General features: G+C 40.4%; 2 protein-coding genes and 1 long non-coding RNA gene across 3 annotated transcripts; 1 reads left to right on the top strand and 2 right to left on the bottom strand.

The window, feature by feature from the left end:
• Nucleotides 1-4,648: 4,648 nt before the first annotated feature.
• Nucleotides 4,649-9,463, top strand: LOC132525287 (uncharacterized). Its single transcript, XR_009542214.1, has 3 exons — nt 4,649-4,760; nt 5,893-5,998; nt 9,404-9,463. It is a non-coding gene; the product is annotated as an uncharacterized LOC132525287 (long non-coding RNA).
• On the bottom strand, nt 7,131-10,153 carry LOC132525286 (olfactory receptor 51I2-like). Its single transcript, XM_060157824.1, is given in 4 exon segments — nt 7,131-8,009; nt 8,012-8,649; nt 8,651-8,764; nt 10,058-10,153. Coding segments are annotated over 3 exon segments (945 nt in total). The 5' UTR covers nt 8,719-8,764; nt 10,058-10,153; the 3' UTR covers nt 7,131-7,770.
• Nucleotides 10,154-19,037: 8,884 nt separating this feature from the next.
• On the bottom strand, nt 19,038-21,792 carry LOC132525285 (olfactory receptor 51E2). Its single transcript, XM_060157823.1, has one exon. The coding sequence runs from the start codon at nt 21,775-21,777 to the stop codon at nt 20,815-20,817; it is 963 nt and encodes a 320-aa protein (XP_060013806.1). The 5' UTR covers nt 21,778-21,792; the 3' UTR covers nt 19,038-20,814.
• Between the last annotated feature and the right edge of the window lie 66 nt (nt 21,793-21,858).

Raw genomic sequence — 21,858 nt, 5'->3', positions numbered from 1 at the left:
CACTGTATATTATTCCTTTAATCTTCACGATTATCCTGTGATGTAGACCCCGAAGGGATTACTATCCCTACTTTAGGGATGATGTAACTGAGGCTCAGGGAAGAGACTGGATTATGTTACTCCCTTGCTTAACACCCTTCAATCATTCCCCAGTGCACTCTGATAAAATGCTTGTGATATGATGACATATGATGATATTGACCCATCATTTTTTTAAAAAAAATTTTATTGGAGTATAGTTGATTTACAATGTTGTGTTAGTTTCAGGTGTACAGCAAAGTGAATCAGTTATACATATACATATGTCCACTCTTTTTTTTTTTTTTTTTTGGATTCTTTTCCCATATAAGCTATTACAGAGTATTGAGTAGAGTTCCCTGTGCTATTAGGGTTCTTATTAGTTATCTATTTTATATACAGTAGTGCGTATATGTCAGTGCCAATCTCCCAGTTTATCCCTCCCAACCCCTAGCATCTTGTATCTGCCTAACTCTCCACCCTTATCACGTAACGGACTAACGCTTGCTCAGTATTCTTTAACGACACTGACCTTATTTCAGTTTATTAAAAAAGCCAAGTTACTTCTTCACTTTGGGGCTTTCCTGTTCATCCAATATCCCTCTCTTTGCTTTTCTCATGGCTGGCTCCTCAGTCTTTAGATCTTAAATATCATTTTCCCAGAGACCATTTGTGATGACTCTCACTAAGTAGGTGCCCAGAGCCCATTATCCTTACCCCACACGTTCTTAATTTCCTTTATACCATTCTACACATTTTATAATTTTATGATTGCTTCTTTCCTTGAAATCTTTTGTTCTCTCTTGCTAGACTGTATGAGCCATGAATAGAGCAGCCATATGGTTTTATTTGCTGACACATAGCTCTTGCATAGTGCAGTGCCTGGCACAGAGCAGATTCTCAAATATTTGCTTGTTTGAATAAATAAATGACAGAATCAATAATCAAACTACAAACTCATGAAAGAGAGGAAATAAAAGAAAATTTCTGTTTCCTTATCCTCCAGATACTAGGATCAGTGGTTGATTTTGAAGAAGAGTGTGGTTGAGGTCTTTCCAGACAATAATGCATCATAGAATCAGAAACACATTTGATTTATGGAAGACTGGGCATAGAAGAAATTTCCAATGAAGTGTTTGGTTAAATGTCTGAAAAAATGAATTCATAACAGGTCAACAATGAATCTCAGGTATTTGGGTCTATCCATACTCTGCTTTGAGAAGTGTGATGGGGGCTCTCACAGACACTATGTGTACTTACAATCTTACCATTGGATGATCTGCTTAAAATTAAAGATAATGGATGTCTTTTCATCAACTCATTCTATCTGCCCAATATGCCTTACATCTGTGCTCTCCTTCCCATTTTTCAGCCCCTAATTCAATTGCTCATAATCTCATCATTTCTCTTATGGTTTTCTTAGGGTGGCTGCTTGGCTGGTATCATTTCTGTCCACCACTCCCCTCCTCTTGCAGATTTCTTGAACTGCTTTAATCAGCTCAATTTTCCTAAGGCACCGCATTGAAATTGGCATATCCCTGCTCCACTGAACTTCTTAATCATTCTCTAGGCCAGTCCATCAGTGCATTCAGCTGGAGCTCTGTACTGTCACTTGGATGTATATTCCTTCAAGGCTCTAGCATCTCTGGGGCAACTGCAAGGGCAGAGACCCTTGGTTTTCTCTCCATGGTTTGTAATTGCTGGAGTAAAACTATCATACAGCATGAAACAGATATGATGCATTTCAACTTATTTTAATGTAGAGAATTAGAGAAGAGATTTCTGGACCCAGCTATGCCACTATATCATTGAGTTGTGCTGGTTATATAAGACACATATTAGAAATTAGTCAAGTTTTTATGAACAATGAATTCCCTCAACTCTGAAACAACATCATGAGACAGATCTTTCTCCATATATATCAGTGAAGACACTGAGGCTTAGAGAAGTCAAGTGTCTAGTGAGGAGAGAGCGTAGAATGATCTAATCTTGGTTCTGTTTGCCAGAAAATACCTTGTTCTTCCAAATCTGTTTGTCACAGATTGCACCCTGTTGCCAGGCTTACTAAAAATTTGTCACTTTCTCCTTATGGTGCTCAATTTCCTCACCTGTAAAAGGGAACTGGACTAGATTATCCATCTTTCTAATTCTGGCATTCTATGATTGCAAGATCCAGTGGTCCTGAAATAGAGTTATTTTTAAATTTCCCACCTCTTTACTTTATTCTTTTTTTTTTCCCTCCTCTAAATATCCTTCCCCTAAGGTTTTCTTGCTCCTAACCTTTTGTTTTTGCTAAACAACCCTCCCCCACGCCCAACCATTTCTTTCTTCCCTGCTGTTTGTTCATTCATGTCTCTTAGAAACCCCATTCAATCATTCAGTCACTTACATGGTAATTTCTGATTTCTCTCTCCTCTCAGCTAGCTTGAGCCTCCGAAGAACAGTAATTCTGATTTATATTGATAAGGCTCCATTCAGCACAATATATGGTATATCTTGGGAATTTGGTTGTTTTGATGAATGAATGAATGAAAATTTTACTAAAGAGATTTGCAGACTATGCTTGTGTGTTGCCAAGCATGAACATTTCTCTTTTTCTAGAATGGCAGCCCAGAAAAGATTTTGCATCCTCAACCATTACCAATTCAGATCGTCAATATAGGTGTCATTCTTAGAAATAAAGTCTGGGACTCTGAGCCCTTCTCTGAGCTAATCAGAAGCCTCAGCAAGAGATTCTCCTTGATCTCTCCCTTATGCAGAATATGAAACTACCATTGAGGATACTCAATACCCCCTGTGTCCATATTTCTCTGCTACCTCTGCCTTCTGTCATTTATTTCTATTTGACTCTTGTTTTGGAGGAGGAGAGGAGGAGGTAAAAGAGGTACCCTCCAGGACTCTGGGCATAGAGAAGGGTCTGAGTCTCAGTCCTGGCTACTCACCCTGGCTGCTTCCCCAGGCTGTTTTGTTGTACCATATCCTATAGAAGCCCAGGAAGACCCTGCAGCCAAGACACTCCCCTTTTATGCTGCTGCAGGGAAATGCAGCCCATCTCCAGGGACATCAAGCTTTGTGTCACAGAGAAATTACTCTCTGCTGAGCTTCACCCCTGGAATGGGAACATGTGATGAGAGGGTAAGGAAGATGGAGGAGGCTGAAGGGAGCTCTCAGGAGAAAGGAAAACCCAGGGAGATTAGAGACATGAGCCATCAGAACTCTCGGGTATGTAGAGACTCTGGTTATCTAACCCAGCCCTCTCTAAGACATGCTTTCAAAAGGTTCACTGACATGCTTCAGTGACCCATCTGTACTGTTTACCTCATTTTTAAAAAGAGTATCTTTCTATTTTCTGGAAAGAGGCAGAGTTAGCCAACATGGGGGTAAGACTACTTGTGATTAATACCTAGATGGAACACTCAGTAGGTCATGAGAAAAGAAGCAATGCCTATGTCACAGAAGGAAAGATGCTTTTCACCAAAAGGGCTTTTAAGAACTGAAGGAACATGATGTTTGGACATGGATATTGAGATAACTAACCAAGGTTTTGGAAACCAGGAATTGGTAAGTACTCTGAATACACTCTTAAGACATATACACATCACAGAGTGGGAGATAAAGTCCTCAAACATTAGGCCGCCTGACACATCAGTGAAGTTCTTATAGGTTTAGTGTTCTGTGTCCTGTCAGCATACCTTCTCCAAGGCAAAAGGCATGTTATTGCACCTTGTCTTTCCTGCTGTCAGCAAAGAGGCACAGCACCTTTTAGTTTTCCTTGGATTTTAGAGAGAGCATATATACCCTTAGGAATAATTCAACAGGTGTGTAGCAGGCTGTCAGTTTTGAGAGGGCCTAGAACAAGAGAGGGCTTTGCAGCAAGTGATGCAAAAATCTATGTCACTTGGGCCATATAACTTGGTAAAACCATGATGCCTGTGTATCTGTGGTAGATAAATATGTGTGAAGTCTCCATAAAGCCCTAATAGGAGAGGTGCAGCACAGACTCCTAGGATTCTGGAGCAAGGCCATGCTGTCTCCAGCAGAGTCCTCTCTGTTCAAAAGACAGGTATAGGAATGTTACTGGACCCTAATAGGAATTAAACACTTGATCATGGGACATCAAGTGACTATGTGACTAAAATTGCCTATTTTAAATGGCTATTGTCAGGCCTACTTATGTCGTAAGGGTGAGTACGGACAGTACTATGAATTATACTGGTACAAGTTTAGCAGGCACAAGTGAGTTACATAAACATGTAGCCTAGACTTCCTGTCACCTGTCTCTTTTGCATCAATGCCTCTTCCTCAGCTGTACCTACAGTCTCATGGGGATTTCCCTATGTCTAACTGATGGAGGAGGAAGTAAGCTGGGCCTGATTCACGGTTGGAGTGGCTTAATATGTAGGTAGAAGTAAAACAAATAGTGCTGCCTCACTACAGTTTTATTCAGAGGTGGTCCTGTAGAATAGTGAGGAGGCCTGAAAGAAGAAATATTGGAAGATTGAAAACAAAAAAGTCTGGGGAAGATATGTGAATGGCTATATGAGAATGTAACTAAAATGTGCAAATCTATGTCTCACATTAATGCTCACCGGAGAGTCTCCATCCTAAAGGAAGCGCTGAACAACCAGGTAAACAGGATGACAGGATGACACATCCAGTGCCCAACAAGCTTCAGTCCCTCCTCACCCCAGTGCCTGCATGATGGGCCCTTATACTGAGTGACCAGGGTGACAGAGATGGAAGTAAGCAACAGTCCAGTGAAATAAACTCCCTTTCCCCAAGGCAAATCTAGTTACTGCCACTGCTGAATGTCTGACTTGTTAACATTAGAGACCAACACGAATAAGTTGCTTATAAAGGTGGCGCCTTCCTTAAGGAAAAGGTCTGGGTTGCTTGCTGTTGGGTAAGAAGTCTGACCATGAAAGGGTGGAATCTAGAATGGGTGGTAAAAGAGGGAAATTATGAATATTAATTTTACCTTGGGACCAGTCGGAGTAATGGGACCTCTAGATTGTTCCTCTATACATTTAGTTATAAATCTTTTTCCTTTCCTTCTCTTTCTGAAATTGCCACCACCGTGAAGGATGAGTGATGGATGCAGTTAACTTAGTGTAAACCTGTGATCAGAGTGATGCCAGGTGAAGAGTGTGGTGTACACCGAGTACCCCTCCCATAACCCTCAACACTCACTTTTCTATCCCGACAGCATCCTCCTGCATCCCAATTATGAGTCCCCACTTGGAGGGTTTCTTTCCATCACACAGGGGCAGACATGAAGTGCTAGGGAGCAGCTCTCAGCCAATGACAAACAGGAGGGTAAATATCTCACCTTCCTGGCTCCACAGTGGTAATAACTCTGAAGCATATTCTACACTGTGTTTCCAAATTACTCCTTGCGTTTTCACCCCTTTTATTCACACAGGTAACACGTTCGATCACTCACCCTTACTGGTTTGCTTACTTCTCTCTCTCTCTATTTTAACAATACTTCCTGGAAAAACCTCTTGAATAGACTACTTGTAATTAAGTCTTGTCTCAAAATTTGCTTCTGGGAGAAATCAACCTAAGAGTCTTACATACAGTCCTAAGAGTTTTAGACTTTAGGAAGAGGGCATTTTCCAAACTGTGTACCATTTAACTTCTCAATTTTCCTCTTCTTATATCCACCTTGATTTCCTCTGTCTAAGAGTAGTCCCCCAAACTTTGACCAATGGTCACGGGGATATTTTCTTTAAATTTCATCACAAACTATAAAAAACAGGGGAAGAAATGAAACTTTAGGAACTATATTTGCTTAAAGAAATGTACTTTATTTTGGATTTCAAGAACCTTGTTATTTCTTTTCCTCATTTTATTATCTTATCCCTCTTGTAGTGGAATGAAGGAAGTATTATTATCCCTATATTTCAAATGCAGAAACTAATACTCTGACTTGAGAAAGTGTTTTTCAAAAGAACACAGGGAAGAAAATAATATCAAGGTCAGTACTAGAATCTAAGTCTTCTGATGTCTAGTCTAATATTCTTTCCATCGGTTCACAGCCTATTTCAACTTAATAAAAAACTCTAAAGTTTCAGCAGACCTAGAATACTGAGTTCTCTTCTGGGTGTGGTTCTGCCCTTTTAGTCTTTGGAAAATTCACTCTGGCAAATCATCACCAAGCACAAATTCTCTGCTGGGCCTTTACTTCTAGGAGACAAATAAGAAAAAGAAAAAGTCCTTGATATGGGAGTCACTGTAATTTCCTTATCACTAGGATATAAAGTAGAAGATAGTAAGTGCTGTATAAACATACAAAGATTCCTTTAAGATCTCACTTCAAAATCCCATTTGCTCTTTATAGTGGAGCATGACCCACTGGAAGCAGCACCATACTTGTACCCAGGAAGAGACCCAACTCCCTTTGCATATACTATATTTTTAAAAGTTCTGCTTGCTTGAGCCCTGCCTTCTACTCCAGCCTCATCTTTTGCCACTTCTCTTCTCTAATCACACTAAACCATTTGTTCTTCTAAGAAAGCAAACTTGCTGTTTCCTCCATTTGCAGTATCCTCTCCTACTCTTTCTCCACTTGCCCCAAACTACTCCGTATTCCCGCATCTGCATAATATACTCTATTTTTCAAAGGATCTAGCCCAGACAGAGCCTCCAGAAAACGCATAAACCAGACAGTTCTACTGGGTTTTTTTTTTCTTACACATCCCTGTGCTTACCCTGCATCAATAACTTATTACTTGTTATCATAGTTGCCTACTTATTTTCTCTTTACTCAAATAGGCAATGAGGTTCTCAAAGGCAAAAATTTGAGTCTGGTTCATTTCTGAGGTCTCAGAAATTAGCCAGAGATCAAACATTGGTTCTGATGAATAAATGAGTGATTAATACAATAATAACAAGAGAAAACTTTTATTGGTATTTACTATATGTTGTACATTACGTTCCACACCTTGATCCTTATAACAACATTATAAGATAGACACTATAATATTCCCATTGTAGAGAAAGCCAAAGCACACTGAGGTAAATAACTTGTTCCTCTGCTTACCCAGAATTCTGCACAAACCTTTAACAATGAGCTTATTACACTGTATTAAACACTTTCTTATTTGGGCTTTTTTTTTTTTTTTTTTTTTTTTTGCTGCATTGGGTCTTCGTTGCTGCCCGTAGGCTTTCTCTAGTTGTGGTGAGCGGAGGCTACTTTTGGTTGCGGTGCATGGGCTTCTCATTGCGGCGGCTTCTCTTGTTGCAGAGCACAGGCTCTAGGCATGCAGGCTTCAGTAGCTGTGGCACATGGGCTCAGTATGGTGCCTTGCGGGCTGTAGAGCGCAGGCTCAGTAGTTGTGGTGCACAGGCTTATTTGCTTCGCGGCATGTGGGATCTTCCTGGACCAGGGATCGAACCCATGTCCCCTGTATTGGCAGGCGGATTCTTAACCACTGTGCCACCAGGGAAATCCACCTTGGGTATTTTTCATATATATTCAAAGGTGAGATGTTTGAAGGGCAAGACCATTTATAAATCATTTCTGTGTTCCTGGTACTTAACATAGGACCTGAAAGAAGTTAGCATTGAGAAAATATATGTGAAATAAGTGAGAGACTAAAAAAATGAAAGTCTCTCATAATTATCTATTATTTTTTTTCCCAGATGCCCAAAACGAAACTATGGGTGGGACTTGATCTATCCAGAAGTTTATTTTTTTGGCTTACCAAACTCTTTTCAGGGTCCCAATCCTGCAGGCATCCTGCATCATCAACTCTGACCTTTCCCCCTCAGGACCCTGAGCATGGCCTCCCTGATGGGCTTGGACTTGACATTGTAGATGATGGGGTTGAGCACAGGGGGCACCAGCAGGTACACATAGGCAACAAGGGCATGTACAATGGGGAGCAGGTGCCTCCCAAAATGGTGGATCATGGACAAGGTGATACCTGGAATAAAGAAGACAAAGACAGCCAGGATATGGGAGACACATGTGTTGAGGGCCCGATGAGCTCCCTGGGAGAGGCCAGCCCTAGGACCGTGGGCAGGATGAGAGTGTAGGACAGGACAATGAGCAGGGAATCTATGCCCCCAGGGGACAGTACCACGTAGAACCCATAGAGGATGTTTATGGTGATGTCAGCACAGGCTCTTCTCATCACGTCAGGATGGAAACAGAATGAATGGGATAAGAGGGTCTTATTAGGGCAGAAGTTCAGACATTTAAGTAGGAATGGCACTGGGAAGAGAGACAGGGTAGCACAGGCCAGCCCCATCCTGATGATGACATTGTTTGTGAGGACAGCTGCATAGCGCAGGGGGTTGGAGATGGCCACAAAGCAGTCAAAAGATATGGCTAGGAGCACTGAGGACTCCACCACAGAGAAGTGGAAGAAGAACATCTGGCCCAGACAGGCATTGAAGCTGATGAGCCGATGGTCAAACCAGAGCCCAGCCAGCGTGGTGGGCATTGTGGACAAGGTGAGGCCCACACCGACGAGGGCCAGCATAGACAGGAAGTAGTACATGGGCTGGTACAGGCTGGGGGTCCTCCTCACAGCCAAGAGGATCAGGCAGTTTCCAGTGAGGGCCGCAGTGAACGTGGAGGAGAAGGGGATGGAGATCCAGCCATGAATGGCCTCCAGCCCTGATGCCAATCATTCGGAAAGCAGGTGGCTGGAAGAAGAAGATGTTGGCAAAGGACTGGGAAGGGAGCATCCTTGGGGCACAGATGAGTTCTTCAGAAAGAGGGGACCTCTTCAATCTGGGCAGAAAAATAAGACAAGACAAAAGCATTGGGAAAACACCAGCTCTGATATTAGGTGACATGGGTTCACACACAACAGCAAATATGAAATGTGAAAGAGATTGAAAAATGTACTCCATCTAAAAGCAAACTAGAGAATAAGTATAATTTAAACCCACTGACTACAAAAGTAGCATTTCATACGTGAAATGCTGATCTCTACACATATTGAAGAAAGCAGTGCTTTCTTTAAAAATATGAGATGATCGTAAAGAGTCTAATAAAAAACGCTCTATTTTTAAACAAGAAGCAGTGGCCTCATGGAAATAAATTTCAAACATACTGTGGAAGCCTGAAGGGTTGACAGCATGGGCTTATTATAACTGTTTTTCTTGGATTTTCTTTTAAATCTCAATATAAAACAAAACAAGTAAATAAGCAAACAAAAAACTCTTTAAAGGTAGGTTAATAAAAGAATGTAAGGGAAACAGCCTCACAAATATCTTTTAGCAGAGATGAAAAATCCACCAAAAATAGGTCAGAGAACTACAAGGGGCTTTAGTCTGAATCCTGGGGTCTACAGTTATGTCATATCTAGCCAACATAATCAACTCACTCTGAAAGTAGGACTGACCTCTCTTTTTTTCTTTATTTTAGGAGGGTGACAAGCATTGTCCCTCTGGAGCAGAGGATTGTGCATATTCTGGTAGAAGCCTTTTAAAGAAAATGCAGTGAAGTAAAGTTGCTGACAGTGTAGTTCTGGAGTCCTCCATCCCTTCTCTCTCAGACACTATTTCTAAGCACATCAAAACCTGGTGGAACTCATTCCATTCAAAAACAAATAAACAGAGAAGTTCCAACACAGAACTTGTGCAGACATATTTTGTAAACAATTATAAGGGATAAAACAAGTTAAAGATATGTAAAAATACTCTTTGAGATAAGGAATTATTCAAGAGAGAGGAAAATTCTTTATAAAATTTTTTGAAATAAAGAAATCATGAACCAAATTAATTTTTTGATATTACAGTATAAAATGGGTTGATAATAAATAAGGAAAATGAATACCAGATGCCGAGAGAACTTGACACTTCCCCTCATCTACTCTCTTTCTGCAGAGACTACGAGGGACGGCTCTCCCTGGAAATGTGGACTGGGATTCCACTTCTTCTCTGAGTTGTAAGCTTCCTGACCCTCGGGAAGGTAGCCTCCTTCAGCCCCTCTTTTCAAGATGGCACTACTGTCTCCTATTGTTCAAGACTGGTTATGTCTCTTTCTTCTGCCTGACTTCCAGACCTTTCCCACTGTTACCTCCACCTGGATGGTCGAGGATGAGGTGCTGGTGGCCACCCATCCTGGAAGTGGAGAAGAGGGTGTGTTGAGGGTCCAGGTTACTCAACCTGGCTGTTGTCCCCAGCTGTTCTGCCACTCCACATCCTGCAAGAGCCCAGGATGTCTTTGGGATGTTTAGCGGCAGTGCCCATCTCCAGGGAAGGCCAGGCTTGAGCCACAGAGGAGTCACTCCACTCAGGTCCCTGAGGAGTGAACAAGTTCAGGCTAGCTTTTGGAACCAGGAAGTGGTTGGAGGAACCAAACAATAAGGGGGAAAATGAGACAGACTCATAGATTCTACAATACCCCACCAAGTTTGAATGATCTTCCAAGACTATCTGCTTCAACAGCCCATTTGCATTTGAAATCCTTCCAAGACAATATTCCTGAAGACAGCCTCCTCTTAGCCAGGCCCCAGGACGAATCTGGCAGGAGCAGCCAGTTGTTGTAGAGGGTGGGGGCTATGGAGTGGTGTGTTGGGAGCCTAGTAGTGTTGGCCTAACCCAGGCAGAGGGAATCAGGGAAGCCTTCCTAGAGCAAGTGGGGAGAGGGCAGACTTCTGAAAGGCCCACAGATCCTGTTCTAAACTCTCAGGTCTCATTCTGGGACAGACTCCAAGACTCTAGGCTTGTAGCTCCAGACTGGGGCTAGCACAGACTCTGCTCACACTCCTATCCTGGGGCTGACCTGCTGAATCCAACAGGTTCAAAAAGGAGGGAACTTAGTGGAAAGTATATGAACTTCAGAGCCATTAAGAACTGGTTCAGTGCTTCCCTGGTGGTGCAGTGGTTAAGAATCCCCCTGCCAATGCAGGAGACACAGGTTCGAGCCCTGGTCCGGGAAGATCCCACATGCCATGGAGCAACTAAGCCCGTGCGCCACAACTACTGAGCCTGCGCTCTAGAGCCTGCGAGCCACAACTACTGAGCCCGTGTGCCTAGAGCCCATGCTCTGCAACAAGAGAAGCCACCGCAATGAGAAGCCTGCACACAGCAACGAAGACCCAATGCAACCAGAAAGAAAGAAAGAACTGTTCAATTTCTTCTCTGTTTCTTGCTCAGTTTCTCACCACATACAAGTTCTATGTCCCTTCTTTCTCACTTTCTTGAGAGCTCTACTCCAAAATAGCTCTGACCTCAGCTTTTTCCTATATCAATTTGGACTACACTCATTCACCTGGTGCTGCTTTCTATGAAAACATTTGACTTTTCTCCTCTTTGATTTTGGCTGCACTCTCCCATCTGAACTGGGCCCAGTCTGTCTCCCTTTCTCCTCCAGAGGTGATCGGTAAACTTAGGAAAAATTACTTAACTTTGAAATCTTACATCCAAACAAAGTCATGGTCATTAACCTGAGCTGAGACTTTAGCAGTACTCCATAATTTTCCTTTCAGTTTTTAAATTGTCACCATTCTTCTCAAGCTGTTTATCCAACCTGCCATCTTACTCTCCGTAGCTAATTTGTTACTGTTCCTAACTTCACAGTGAGAAACAAAGGCCATCAAGTGTGCCATCTCTAAGAGTCTTGCCCAGCCCATCTGCTCTCTTACCTGCTTCCACTCCTACAGCCACACCCTGCCAGAGAGACCATTCTAAAGCATGTGTGTTTCATGTCAACCCCATCTCCATCCTTTTAACCACTTCTTTGTTGGCTGCCCGTCACTTACAGCAAAAAATTCTGAATGCCATAGCAGAAACTGAGACACTTCAAGATTTTTAAAAAAATCTTTTTGAGCAGTTGTAGATGCATAAGCAGTTGTAAGACTTAATACAGAGATTCCATGTATCCTTCACTCAATTCCCCCAAAATTAATATCTTGCAAAACAATAGTACAATATCAAAATAAGGATATCGACATTGCTACAGTCATGATACTTAAAATTTCCATCATCACAAGACTCCCTCATTTTTTTCTTTTATGGTCACACCCACTTCCCTCCGTCTCCATCCCCTTTTTAATCCCTAGCAATCACTAGTGTGTTCTTTATCTCTATAATTTTGTCAATGCAAGACTGTTATATAAATGAAGTGATACAGTATATAATCTTTTGGGATTTTTTCTCACTCAGCATAATAATCCGGAGATTTATCCAGCTTATTCCATGTATTAATAGTTCATGCCTTTTTAAAATTGAAGCATAATTGATTTATAATATTGTATTAGTTTCAGATGTCTGACATAGTGATTCGATATTTTTATACATTACAAAATGATTACCATGATAAATCTAGTTACCATCTGTCACCATACAACGTTATTGCAGTATTACTGACTATATTCCCTATGCTGTACATGACATCCTCATGGCTTATTTATTTATTTATTTTTGCGGTACGCGGGTCTCTCACTGTTGTGGCCTCTCCCGTTGCGGAACACAGCCTCCGGACGTGCAGGCTCAGTGGCCATGGCTCACGGGCCTAGCTGCTCCGCGGCATGTGGGATCTTCCCAGACCGGGGCATGAACCCGCGTCCCCTGCATCGGCAGGCGGACTCTCAACCACTGTGCCACCAGGGAAGCCCGGCTTACTTATTTTATAACTAGAAGTTTATACCTCTTAATCTCTCTTACTTATTTCACTCATCCTTCCACGCCTCTCCACTCTGGCAAGCACCAGTTTGTTCTCTGTATCTATGACTCTGTTTTTGTTTGTTTGTTTTTTAGATTTCACATATAAGTGAAGTTATATAATATTTGTCTTTTTCTGTATGACTATTTCACTTAGCATGATATCCTCCAGGTCCATCCATGTTATTGCAAATGGCAAGACTTCGTTCTTTTTTATGGCTGAGTAATATTCCATTGTATATACCACATCTTCTTTATCCATTCATTTATCAATGGACACTTAGGCTGCTTCCATGTCTTTGTTATTGTAAATAATGCAGCAATGAACATAGGGGTGCATACATCTTTTCAAATAAGTGTTTTTGTTTTCTTCAGAATAAAAACACAGAAGTGGAATTGCTGGACCATTTGGTAGTTTTAATTTTAATTTTTTGAGTAACTCCCATACTGTTTTCCATAGTGGCTGCACCAATTTACATTCCCACAAACAGTGCAAGAGGGTTCCCTTTTCTACACATCTTTGTCAACAGTTGTTATTTGTTGTTTTTGTTGATAGCCGTTCTGACTGGTGTTAAGTGGTGGCTCTTTGTGGTTTTGATTTGCTTTTCCCTGATTATTAGTGATGTTGAGCATCTTTTCATGTGTCTGTTGCCCATCTGTATTTCTTTTGAAAACTGTTTATTCAGGTTCTATGCCCATTTTTTAATAAGTTTGCTTGTTTGTTTTTATGTTGAGTCTATGAGTTCTTTGTATATTTTTGGATATTAGCCCATTATCAGTTACATCATTTGCAAATATCTTCTCACCATTAAGTAGGCTGCCTTTTGGGTTTGTTGATAGTTTCCTCTGATGTATAAAGGAAAGCTTTTTAGTTTGATGTAGTTTTATTTGTTTATTTTTGTTTTTGTTGCCCTTGACTGAAAAGACATATCCAAAAATTATTCCTAAGACTTATGTCAAAGAGTGTACTGCCTATGTTTCTTCTAGACATTTTATAGTTTTAGGTCTTACATTTAAGTCTTTAATCCATTTTGAGTTTATTTTTGTATATGGTGTGAGAAAGTAGTCCAGTATGATTCTTTTGCATACAGTTGTCCAGTTTTCCCAACACCATTTATTGAAGAGGCTGTCTTTTCTCCATTGTATAATCTTCCCTCCTTTGTCATAGATTAATTGCCCATTTAAGTGTGGGTTTATTTCTGGGCTCTCTATTTTGTTCTATGATCTATGTGTCTGTTTTTGTGCTGGTACCATACTGTTTTGATTACTGTAGCTTTGTAGTGTAATTTGAAATTAGGACGTGTGATACCACCAGGTTTGTTCTTCTTTCTCAAGATTCTTTTAGTTATTGGGGGTCTTTTTTGTGTTTCCATACAAATTTTAGAATTATTTGTTCTAGTACTGTGAAAAATGTCACTGGCATTTTGATAGGAATTGTGTTGAATCTGTAAGTTGCCTTTGGTAGTATAGCCATTTTAACAATATTAATTCTTCCAATTCATGAACACATATATCTCCATTTGTTTGTCATCTTCAATTTCTTTCATCAGTCTTATAGTTTTCCAAGTAAAGGTCTGTTACTGTACTTCCTTGGTTAGATTTATTCCTAGGTTATTTTATTCTTTTTGATGTAATTGTAAGTGGGATTATTTCCTTAATTTCTGCTGGGACTCAGAGCATGGGGATTTTGTGTGTGCTCTTTAAGAGCAGAGTCGCTGTTTCCTACAGCCCTCTACCTCTCCCATACGCAAATCCCACTGGCCTTCAAAGCCAGATGTTCCAGGGTTTCATCTTTCTGATACAAGACCCCTGAACTGGAGAGCCTGATGTAGGACTTGGATTTTTTTTTTCTTGGGGAGAACCTCTATTGTGATTATCCTTCTGTTTGTTCATTGCCTTCCCAGGGATGTGAGTCTTGACTACACTCTCTCTGCCCCTCCTACCCATCTTATTGAGGTTTCTTCTTTATATCTTTAGCTGTGGAAAATCTTTTCTGCTAGTCCTCAGGTCATTCTCATAAATAGTTGCTCTGTAAATAGTTGTAATTTTGGTCTACCCGTGGGAGGAATTAAGCTCAGGGTCTTCTTCCTACTCCATCATCTTCAATAGTTTATTCTTTTTAAATGCCTAACAATATTGTAGGGCATATTAAACTGTTTGCTTAACCATTCATCTGTTGAAGAACATATGTGTTGTTTCCAGTTTTTGGCTATTATTTTAAAGTTACTATAAACATTTGTGTACAAGCTTTCAGTGCAAATAATTCATTTCTCTGAGATCAATACCAGAGTGCAAATGCTCAGCCATATATCAGTTGCATGTTTAGTTTTTTTAGAAACTACCAAAATGTTTTTCAAAATGGCTGGCTATACCATTTCACATTTCATCAGCAATGAATTAAGTATCCAATTTCCCCACATCCTTGCTAGCATCTGATGTTTTCATATTTGTAAAAACAGTTAGCCATGCTAGCCGATGTGTATTGATATCTCACCATGGTTTTAATTTTCATTTCCTACTGGCTAATAACTTTGAACATCTTTTCATGTGTTTATTTGCATCTATGTATCTTTTCCCATGAAATATCACTTTATGTTTTTTGCCAATTTTTAATTAGAATTTTTTTCTAGTTGAATTTTAAGAGTTTTTTATATTCTAGATACTAGGCCTTTTTCGGATATATAATTTGCATACACATATTCTCACACTCCGTATAGTGTCTTTTTATCCTTTTAACTGAGTCTTTGACATAACAGCAATTTTTATTTTTAGTGAAGCTTAATTTATCAGTTTTTCCTTAAATGAATTATGTTTTTGGTGTCAAGACTAAGAAGGCTTTGCCCTAAATCCTGAAGATTTTCATTTATGTTTTTCTAAGAGTTTTACAGATTTATACATACATCTAAAAAGTTTTACATTTAGGTCAGTGATTGACTTTGAGTTAATTTATGAATGTATTGAGATCTAATTAACAAATAAAACTGCAATATATTTAAAATGTACAATGTGATGATTATATATACATATACATTGTGAAAGAATTGGATTCCCACCAGCCAGTTAATTAACAAATTATCTCAAGTACAAATTTTTTTTTCGCTGAGAACACTTAAGTTATACTTCCTTAGCAATTTTCAATTATACAATATAGTATTATTAACTACAGTCATCATGTTATACATTAGATCCTCAGAACTTACTCATCTTATAACTAAGAGTTTGTATTCTTTTACCAGTGTTTCCCTATTTGCACCTCCCCTACCCCAGCCTCTGACAACCACCTTTCTACTCTCTGTTTCTTTGAGTTTGACGTTTTTTCATCTTGATTCCACATATAAGTGATAATGTGCCCTATTTGTCTATCTCTGTCTGAATTATTTCATTTAGCATAATTCCTTCCAGTTTCATCCATCTTGTCATAAATGTCAGGATTTCTTTCTGTTTAAAGGCTGAGTAACATTCCGTATATTTTATATATATATATATAATATGTATATGTAATATACATGTATATCACATTTTCTCCATCCAGTCATCCACTGACAGACACTTAGGTTGTTTCCATACATTGGCTATTGTGAATAATGCTGCAATCAATATGGGAGTGCAGATATCTCTTTGAGGTAATGCTTGCTTATGGCATTTTTATTTTTAATTTCTTGAGTGATCTCCATACTGTTTTCCATAGTGGCTGCACCAATTTACAGTCCCATTAACAGTGCACAAATGTTCCTTTTTCTCTACATCCTTGCCAACATTTGTTATCTCTTTTCTTTCGGATAATATCTGACATACACTACAATATCCACTATTGTTTATTTTTGTATCCTTCTCATTTTTTTACAGAGCCTAGAACACTGTAAGTTATCCTCGAACGTTTAATGTTAAATGACATTAAAAAATAGGCATTGGGCATGAATTCTGGCATCAGTTGGGAGAATTCGTGGTGATCATCATTGGAAAGAATCTCAGATATGTTGATTCTGGTAATCTCTGGTCCTAAATGTGTATTGAGAGTAAATCTTTTCTTCTAATAATAAAAAAAGCCTGAGGAAATATCTATCCCCCAAAACAAAAAAACAAACTTATGTTCTGTCCTTATTTCTTGTCAGTCCAGTGTGGGATAAATGATGTGCTGCTCAGAGATGGGGGCTACATGTAATTACTGGGGAGTGATGGGAGCTGTCCTGATTACAGGGCAACCTCAGACACTTTGGCTCTCATGGGGAATTGCCTACCTAAACTGGTGCTGTCCACTGTCCAGGCCAACATAAACATGGCTGGGAACAAGGCAGTGCTTTTATGGTCCTCAGTCCCTGGAGACCTTTTTTCACTGGGAAAGATACTCTCACTACAGTGAACACTTGCCTGAGACCAAGAGGTCTCTCATGGAAGGGGCTGCCTGCGACTACCTCGACGAGTTGACTCAGCTCCCCAAGCATCCAGAGGCCCTCCTCCTGGAAGCCCTTCCAGGTCATTGGGAAACAAAATGCAAACACTCTCCCAGGACCCTGGTCTGTGTGAACAAGCAATAAGCAATGGTCATAAACCCCCTTTAGTTTGTCACCTTCTAGGATGCAATCACATTTTCCAGGGACAACTTTGAAAACTATGGCCTTTCTGTTGATCTTCCTCCTGTAGTGCATAAAATCAGTCATTTCAATCCAATTTGAATCCCATGTAAGTCCCACCTCCCCTATCTACTACACTCCCTTCCTTTATCCCATCTCCCAAATCTTAGTCCTGGTACTGGTATAAGAGAAAGAGAGGAAAAAAGCCCAGGTCCTAAACTCCAAGCTCCCAGGCTAATGTGATCAGATGAGTGTTTAAAAAAAATCTGTGTGCCTTGCTTGCCAAAGGCAGAAACCCACATTTCTATCCCCTCAATGTCCCTGAGAGGCAGGAATTATTATCCACCTCCTCCCTGATGATGATGATGATAATAATAATAAGTATTTATTGAGTTCATACTATGTATTAAATATTGCACTAAGCGTTGTGCTGGATAATTGCACATAATCCTCACAAAATCACTGAGTGGTCGATTCTATTATTGCTCCTAATAAACAGAAGAGGGAAACGAACCTCACAGGGAGTGAATTGACTTGACGAGTCAGAATGGTTTGCTCTCTCTGTTGGACGGGGCTTCCTTTCAGAGAGCCCGTGAATATCTCCTGTGTGGAAAAGCCTCAGTCTTTGAGAGAAGTTTTGATTTTTGGAAAGAGCTATAATTGGCAGAATCGGGGAGTAGGAGATCAAGTTGATAAATACTGTGTTTGGGTAAATAGCATGTGTGGCCTCAGGGAAGGGGGCTGGTTTTCTTATGTGGGTCAGAAAGCAGTTCCCAAGGAGACCCTGGAGAGCTTCAGACTTGCAGGACCTTTAGAATTGTTCCTGGCTTCTTAATGCTCAGAGCACGTAATATTTAGGATAGAGATGGGATTTAGAGTTTATCTAACTTAATCATCAAGTTTACAAACTTCGTTCAAAGAGATGTGATGTGATTTAGACAAGGTCACCACTTAGTGGCAGAAGAGGGGTTCTGAGCTCCTAAATCTCATCCCAAGGATCTGTCCTCCTCTCAATATGGGGATTAAGTATCTTCCTCTTTGGGATACTTTTTTAAAAAATCTTAATAATATATTTCCTTTAACGCAGTGTATCCAAAATGCAATCATTTCAATATGTTCTTGTTATTAAATTGATGGTGATATGTTTTATATTCTTTCTTTGATAATTATTTATCATAGCAAAACATACATAAAATGTACCATTCTAACAAATTGTTTTAGGTGTACAATACAGTGAGATTAAGTATTTTCACATTGTTATGCAACCATCAGCACTATCCATTTCTAGAACTTTTTCATCATCCCAAACTTAGTACCCATTAAACAATAACCCCTCGTTCTCCCTTCTCCCTAGCCCCTGGTAACCTCTATTCTACTTTCTGTCTCAATGAATTTTTAGTACCTTATATAAGTGGAATCATACAGTATTTGTCATTTTGTGTCTAGCTTGTTTCACTTAGCATCATGTTCTCAGGATTCATCCATGTTGTAGAACGTATCATTATTTTGTTCTTTTTTATGGCTGAATAATATTCCATTGTATGTATATACTAATTTTGTTTATCCATTCATACGTTGAATAACACTTGGGTTATTTCCACATTTTTGGCTATTGTGAATAGTGTTGCTATGAATATAAGACGTTGGACTACTTTTAAAAAAGTGAAAATTAGGGTGGAGGGAGGGGTAGGGGAGACAGCAATAGACTATGAATAAATTGTATTGCAGTGAACAGTGAGGAATTTGGGAGCATGAGATACACACTTTATTAAATTGTCATCCTCTTAGGTATATGGCAATAGCCAGGAGGGTATGATTCGAGGCAGAGTAATACACAGGAAAATAAAAGAGGATGGAAGTTGTGAGGAGAGACATAGGTGGTTCGATCTCATAAAACGAGGCTCCTGACCTCATTATTTGGGGTGAGGCCTAATACCTGAATCTCCACTTTTGCAGAGCATGAGCACCCCTTCGTTTCTTTAGGGAAATCATCCAGTTCTTCCATTTTGTCTCTTTCTCTCAGCCCTGGTCTTTTTGCATTGATTAGCTGCAAGACTTTGAAGCCTATTCTACTGCCTCTGGGCAGGGAATCACAACTGGATGCTCACAGATACATATGCTAGGAAGACCCTTCTCCAGAAGAGAGGTTAAGAGTCCGAGGTTCCTTCCTCCTAAGAAAGAGCCCACAGGTTGGAGTCTCCCCCATGGTTTATCCACCCTAATCCCCCACCTAAGACTTGTTCGGTGAAACTACTGAGGGAACACATAGGCCCAATGATTGCCTTCAGATTTTAGCTTCTCATCAGACCTTCTCAACTATACAATGGGAATAGCCCATCTTGAGAAAAGATGCATTCAGATTTCTGCACTGGTGGGAAAGAAGACCAGGGAACTTCTCACATCTCCAAATCTGAGTTTATGGGATTCTATAAACATGAAAGAAATAGGTGTTACACTTAGAAAAATTTTAAATAAAATTTATAATATCTTATACCTAAGTTGAAACTCAGACATTGGAAATGTTTGACAGATATAGAATACACTTTAAAAAAGGGAGACATGATTGAGAAGATATCTTCTCCCTTAATCTGGAAAGAAGCAGGCTGTAGAACATGAAGGGTCACTGTAAAACATGAAGAGTAACCTAGATTTGTTGCTCACAACAAGGGCAGGGTCACCACTCAATACAGATACAGTCATTCACCTCATAAGGCACACTGCAGAGAGAAAACAGGATTTACACAGGCTGAGGAAATGAATGGCAGATGTTAAACAGGAAGCAAGATAGCATGGATATTAAATAACTGTATTTGGTTATGAAATTAAATTTCAGATCATGGCACAGCACCCACAAGCTGTGTGACTTAGCTTTCTTGTTAATGTAAACCTCATTTCTTTCACTGGTAACAGGGGTCAAAAACAGTACCTACCACATAGGTAGAGATATTTCGTTAGAATAAATTTTCAAAAATGAGATTACAGCATTAAAGCCTGTAACATTTATTTATTTATTGACCACTCCACATGGCATGTGGGATCTTTAGTTCCCTGACCAGGGATTGAACCTGTGCCCCCTGCAGTGGAAGCGCAGAGTCTTAACCACTGGACCGCCAGGGAATTCCCTAAAGCATGTAACTTTTTAAAAGTGCTTGCTATATTTTGCCAATTACACCATCAGCTGTGATGCTCGAGGATATGTGTTTCAACACAAACTCTTTCATTGTGAATTTTCATTAATAAAAACTGTAATTTAATCGGCAAAAATGTTACGTATTGTTTTACTATAGGGTTCTTGGATTATTAGTCAGAACAATTTTTCCTTTGTTTCAAAACCAATTCTACTTTTTGTCACTCTTCTTTATGTTCTTTTACTATTGATTTATTTTATTATTTAAGCCTTTTATATAATAAGGATGTCAATAGTATTTTTACCTGTGGAAAAGAATTATGGTAGCCTCAACAATTTCACCCCAAGCAGAGCAAGTGTTTGGAAGCCAACCAGAGAAAAGCACTGATGTGTTTATGGGCAACTGGGATTAAGCTAACATTAGGAAATCATTATATCAAGCCATTAAGGATAAAATTGCCATGGTAAGGGTCACCTGCCTCCCACAGCCGCAAAGTCCTTGTCACAGCTGATCTTAAACACAGCTAGCACCCGCTTTCTGATCTGTTTGGTCTTGACACCATAAATAATGGGATTGATCACTGGAGGCAGAAGTAGATAGACATCACCCATGAGAACATGCACAGTGGGATCAAGGCTGTTTCCAAAGCGGTGCACCACTGAGAGGCCAATGAGAGGCACATAGAAGGCCAGTACCACACCAATGTGGGACACACAGGTTCCAAAGGCCTTGGCCCGTTCTGACTTGGAAGGCAGCTGCAGAACTGTTCGTAGAATCAGAAAATAGGACAAAGAGATGAACAGGGCATCCATACCCATGACCACCAGAATGGCGGTAAGACCATAGACCACATTGGGCAATGTGTCTGCATAGGCCAACTTCATTACATCCTGGTGCACACAATAGGAATGTGAGAGCACGTTGGATTGGCAGAAGGCTAGCCGTTTGATGAGCAGAGGCAATGGGATGAAAAAGAGGGATCCACGGGCCACGGCCACCATGCCAATCTGGGCTGTCACTCTATTGTTGAGCACTGCGGCATGGCGCAGTGGGTGGCAGATGGCTATATAACGGTCAAAAGCCATGGCCAGCAGGATGGTGGACTCAATGGCTGAGAGAGCATGAATAAAGAACATCTGGGTCATACAGGCGTCAAAGGTAATCTCCCGGGAATCAAACCAGAAGAGGGCTAGGATCTTGGGCATGGTGGCTGTGGACAAGGCCAGGTCGATGGCTGCCAGCATGCAGAGAAAGAGGTACATGGGAACGTGCAGGCTGCGCTCCATCCTTACGATGAAGACCACGATGCAGTTTCCAAACACTGCCACGGCATACATAGAAAGCAGGGGGAAGCCGATCCAGAAATGAGCTTCTTCTAGTCCTGGGATACCAATAAGCACAAAGGTGGTATGTGTGAAGTTGCAGGCACTCATAGCTGGCACGGAGAAGGGGGCACTGGCGCAGGTGAGGTCACACTGGCAGCCTGCTAGCCTGTTAGGATAAGGAGCACAATC

This window comes from Lagenorhynchus albirostris, chromosome 9 (assembly GCF_949774975.1).
Source record: "Lagenorhynchus albirostris chromosome 9, mLagAlb1.1, whole genome shotgun sequence".
NCBI lineage: Eukaryota > Metazoa > Chordata > Mammalia > Artiodactyla > Delphinidae > Lagenorhynchus > Lagenorhynchus albirostris.
Note: the sequence above shows the minus strand (reverse complement) of the source record. Positions and strands in the feature narration are given on the sequence as shown.

Excerpts from the sequence above, each read along its gene's own strand:
- LOC132525285 (XM_060157823.1), bottom strand. The coding sequence starts at position 21,777 with ATGAGTGCCTGCAACTTCACACATACCACCTTTGTGCTTATTGGTATC.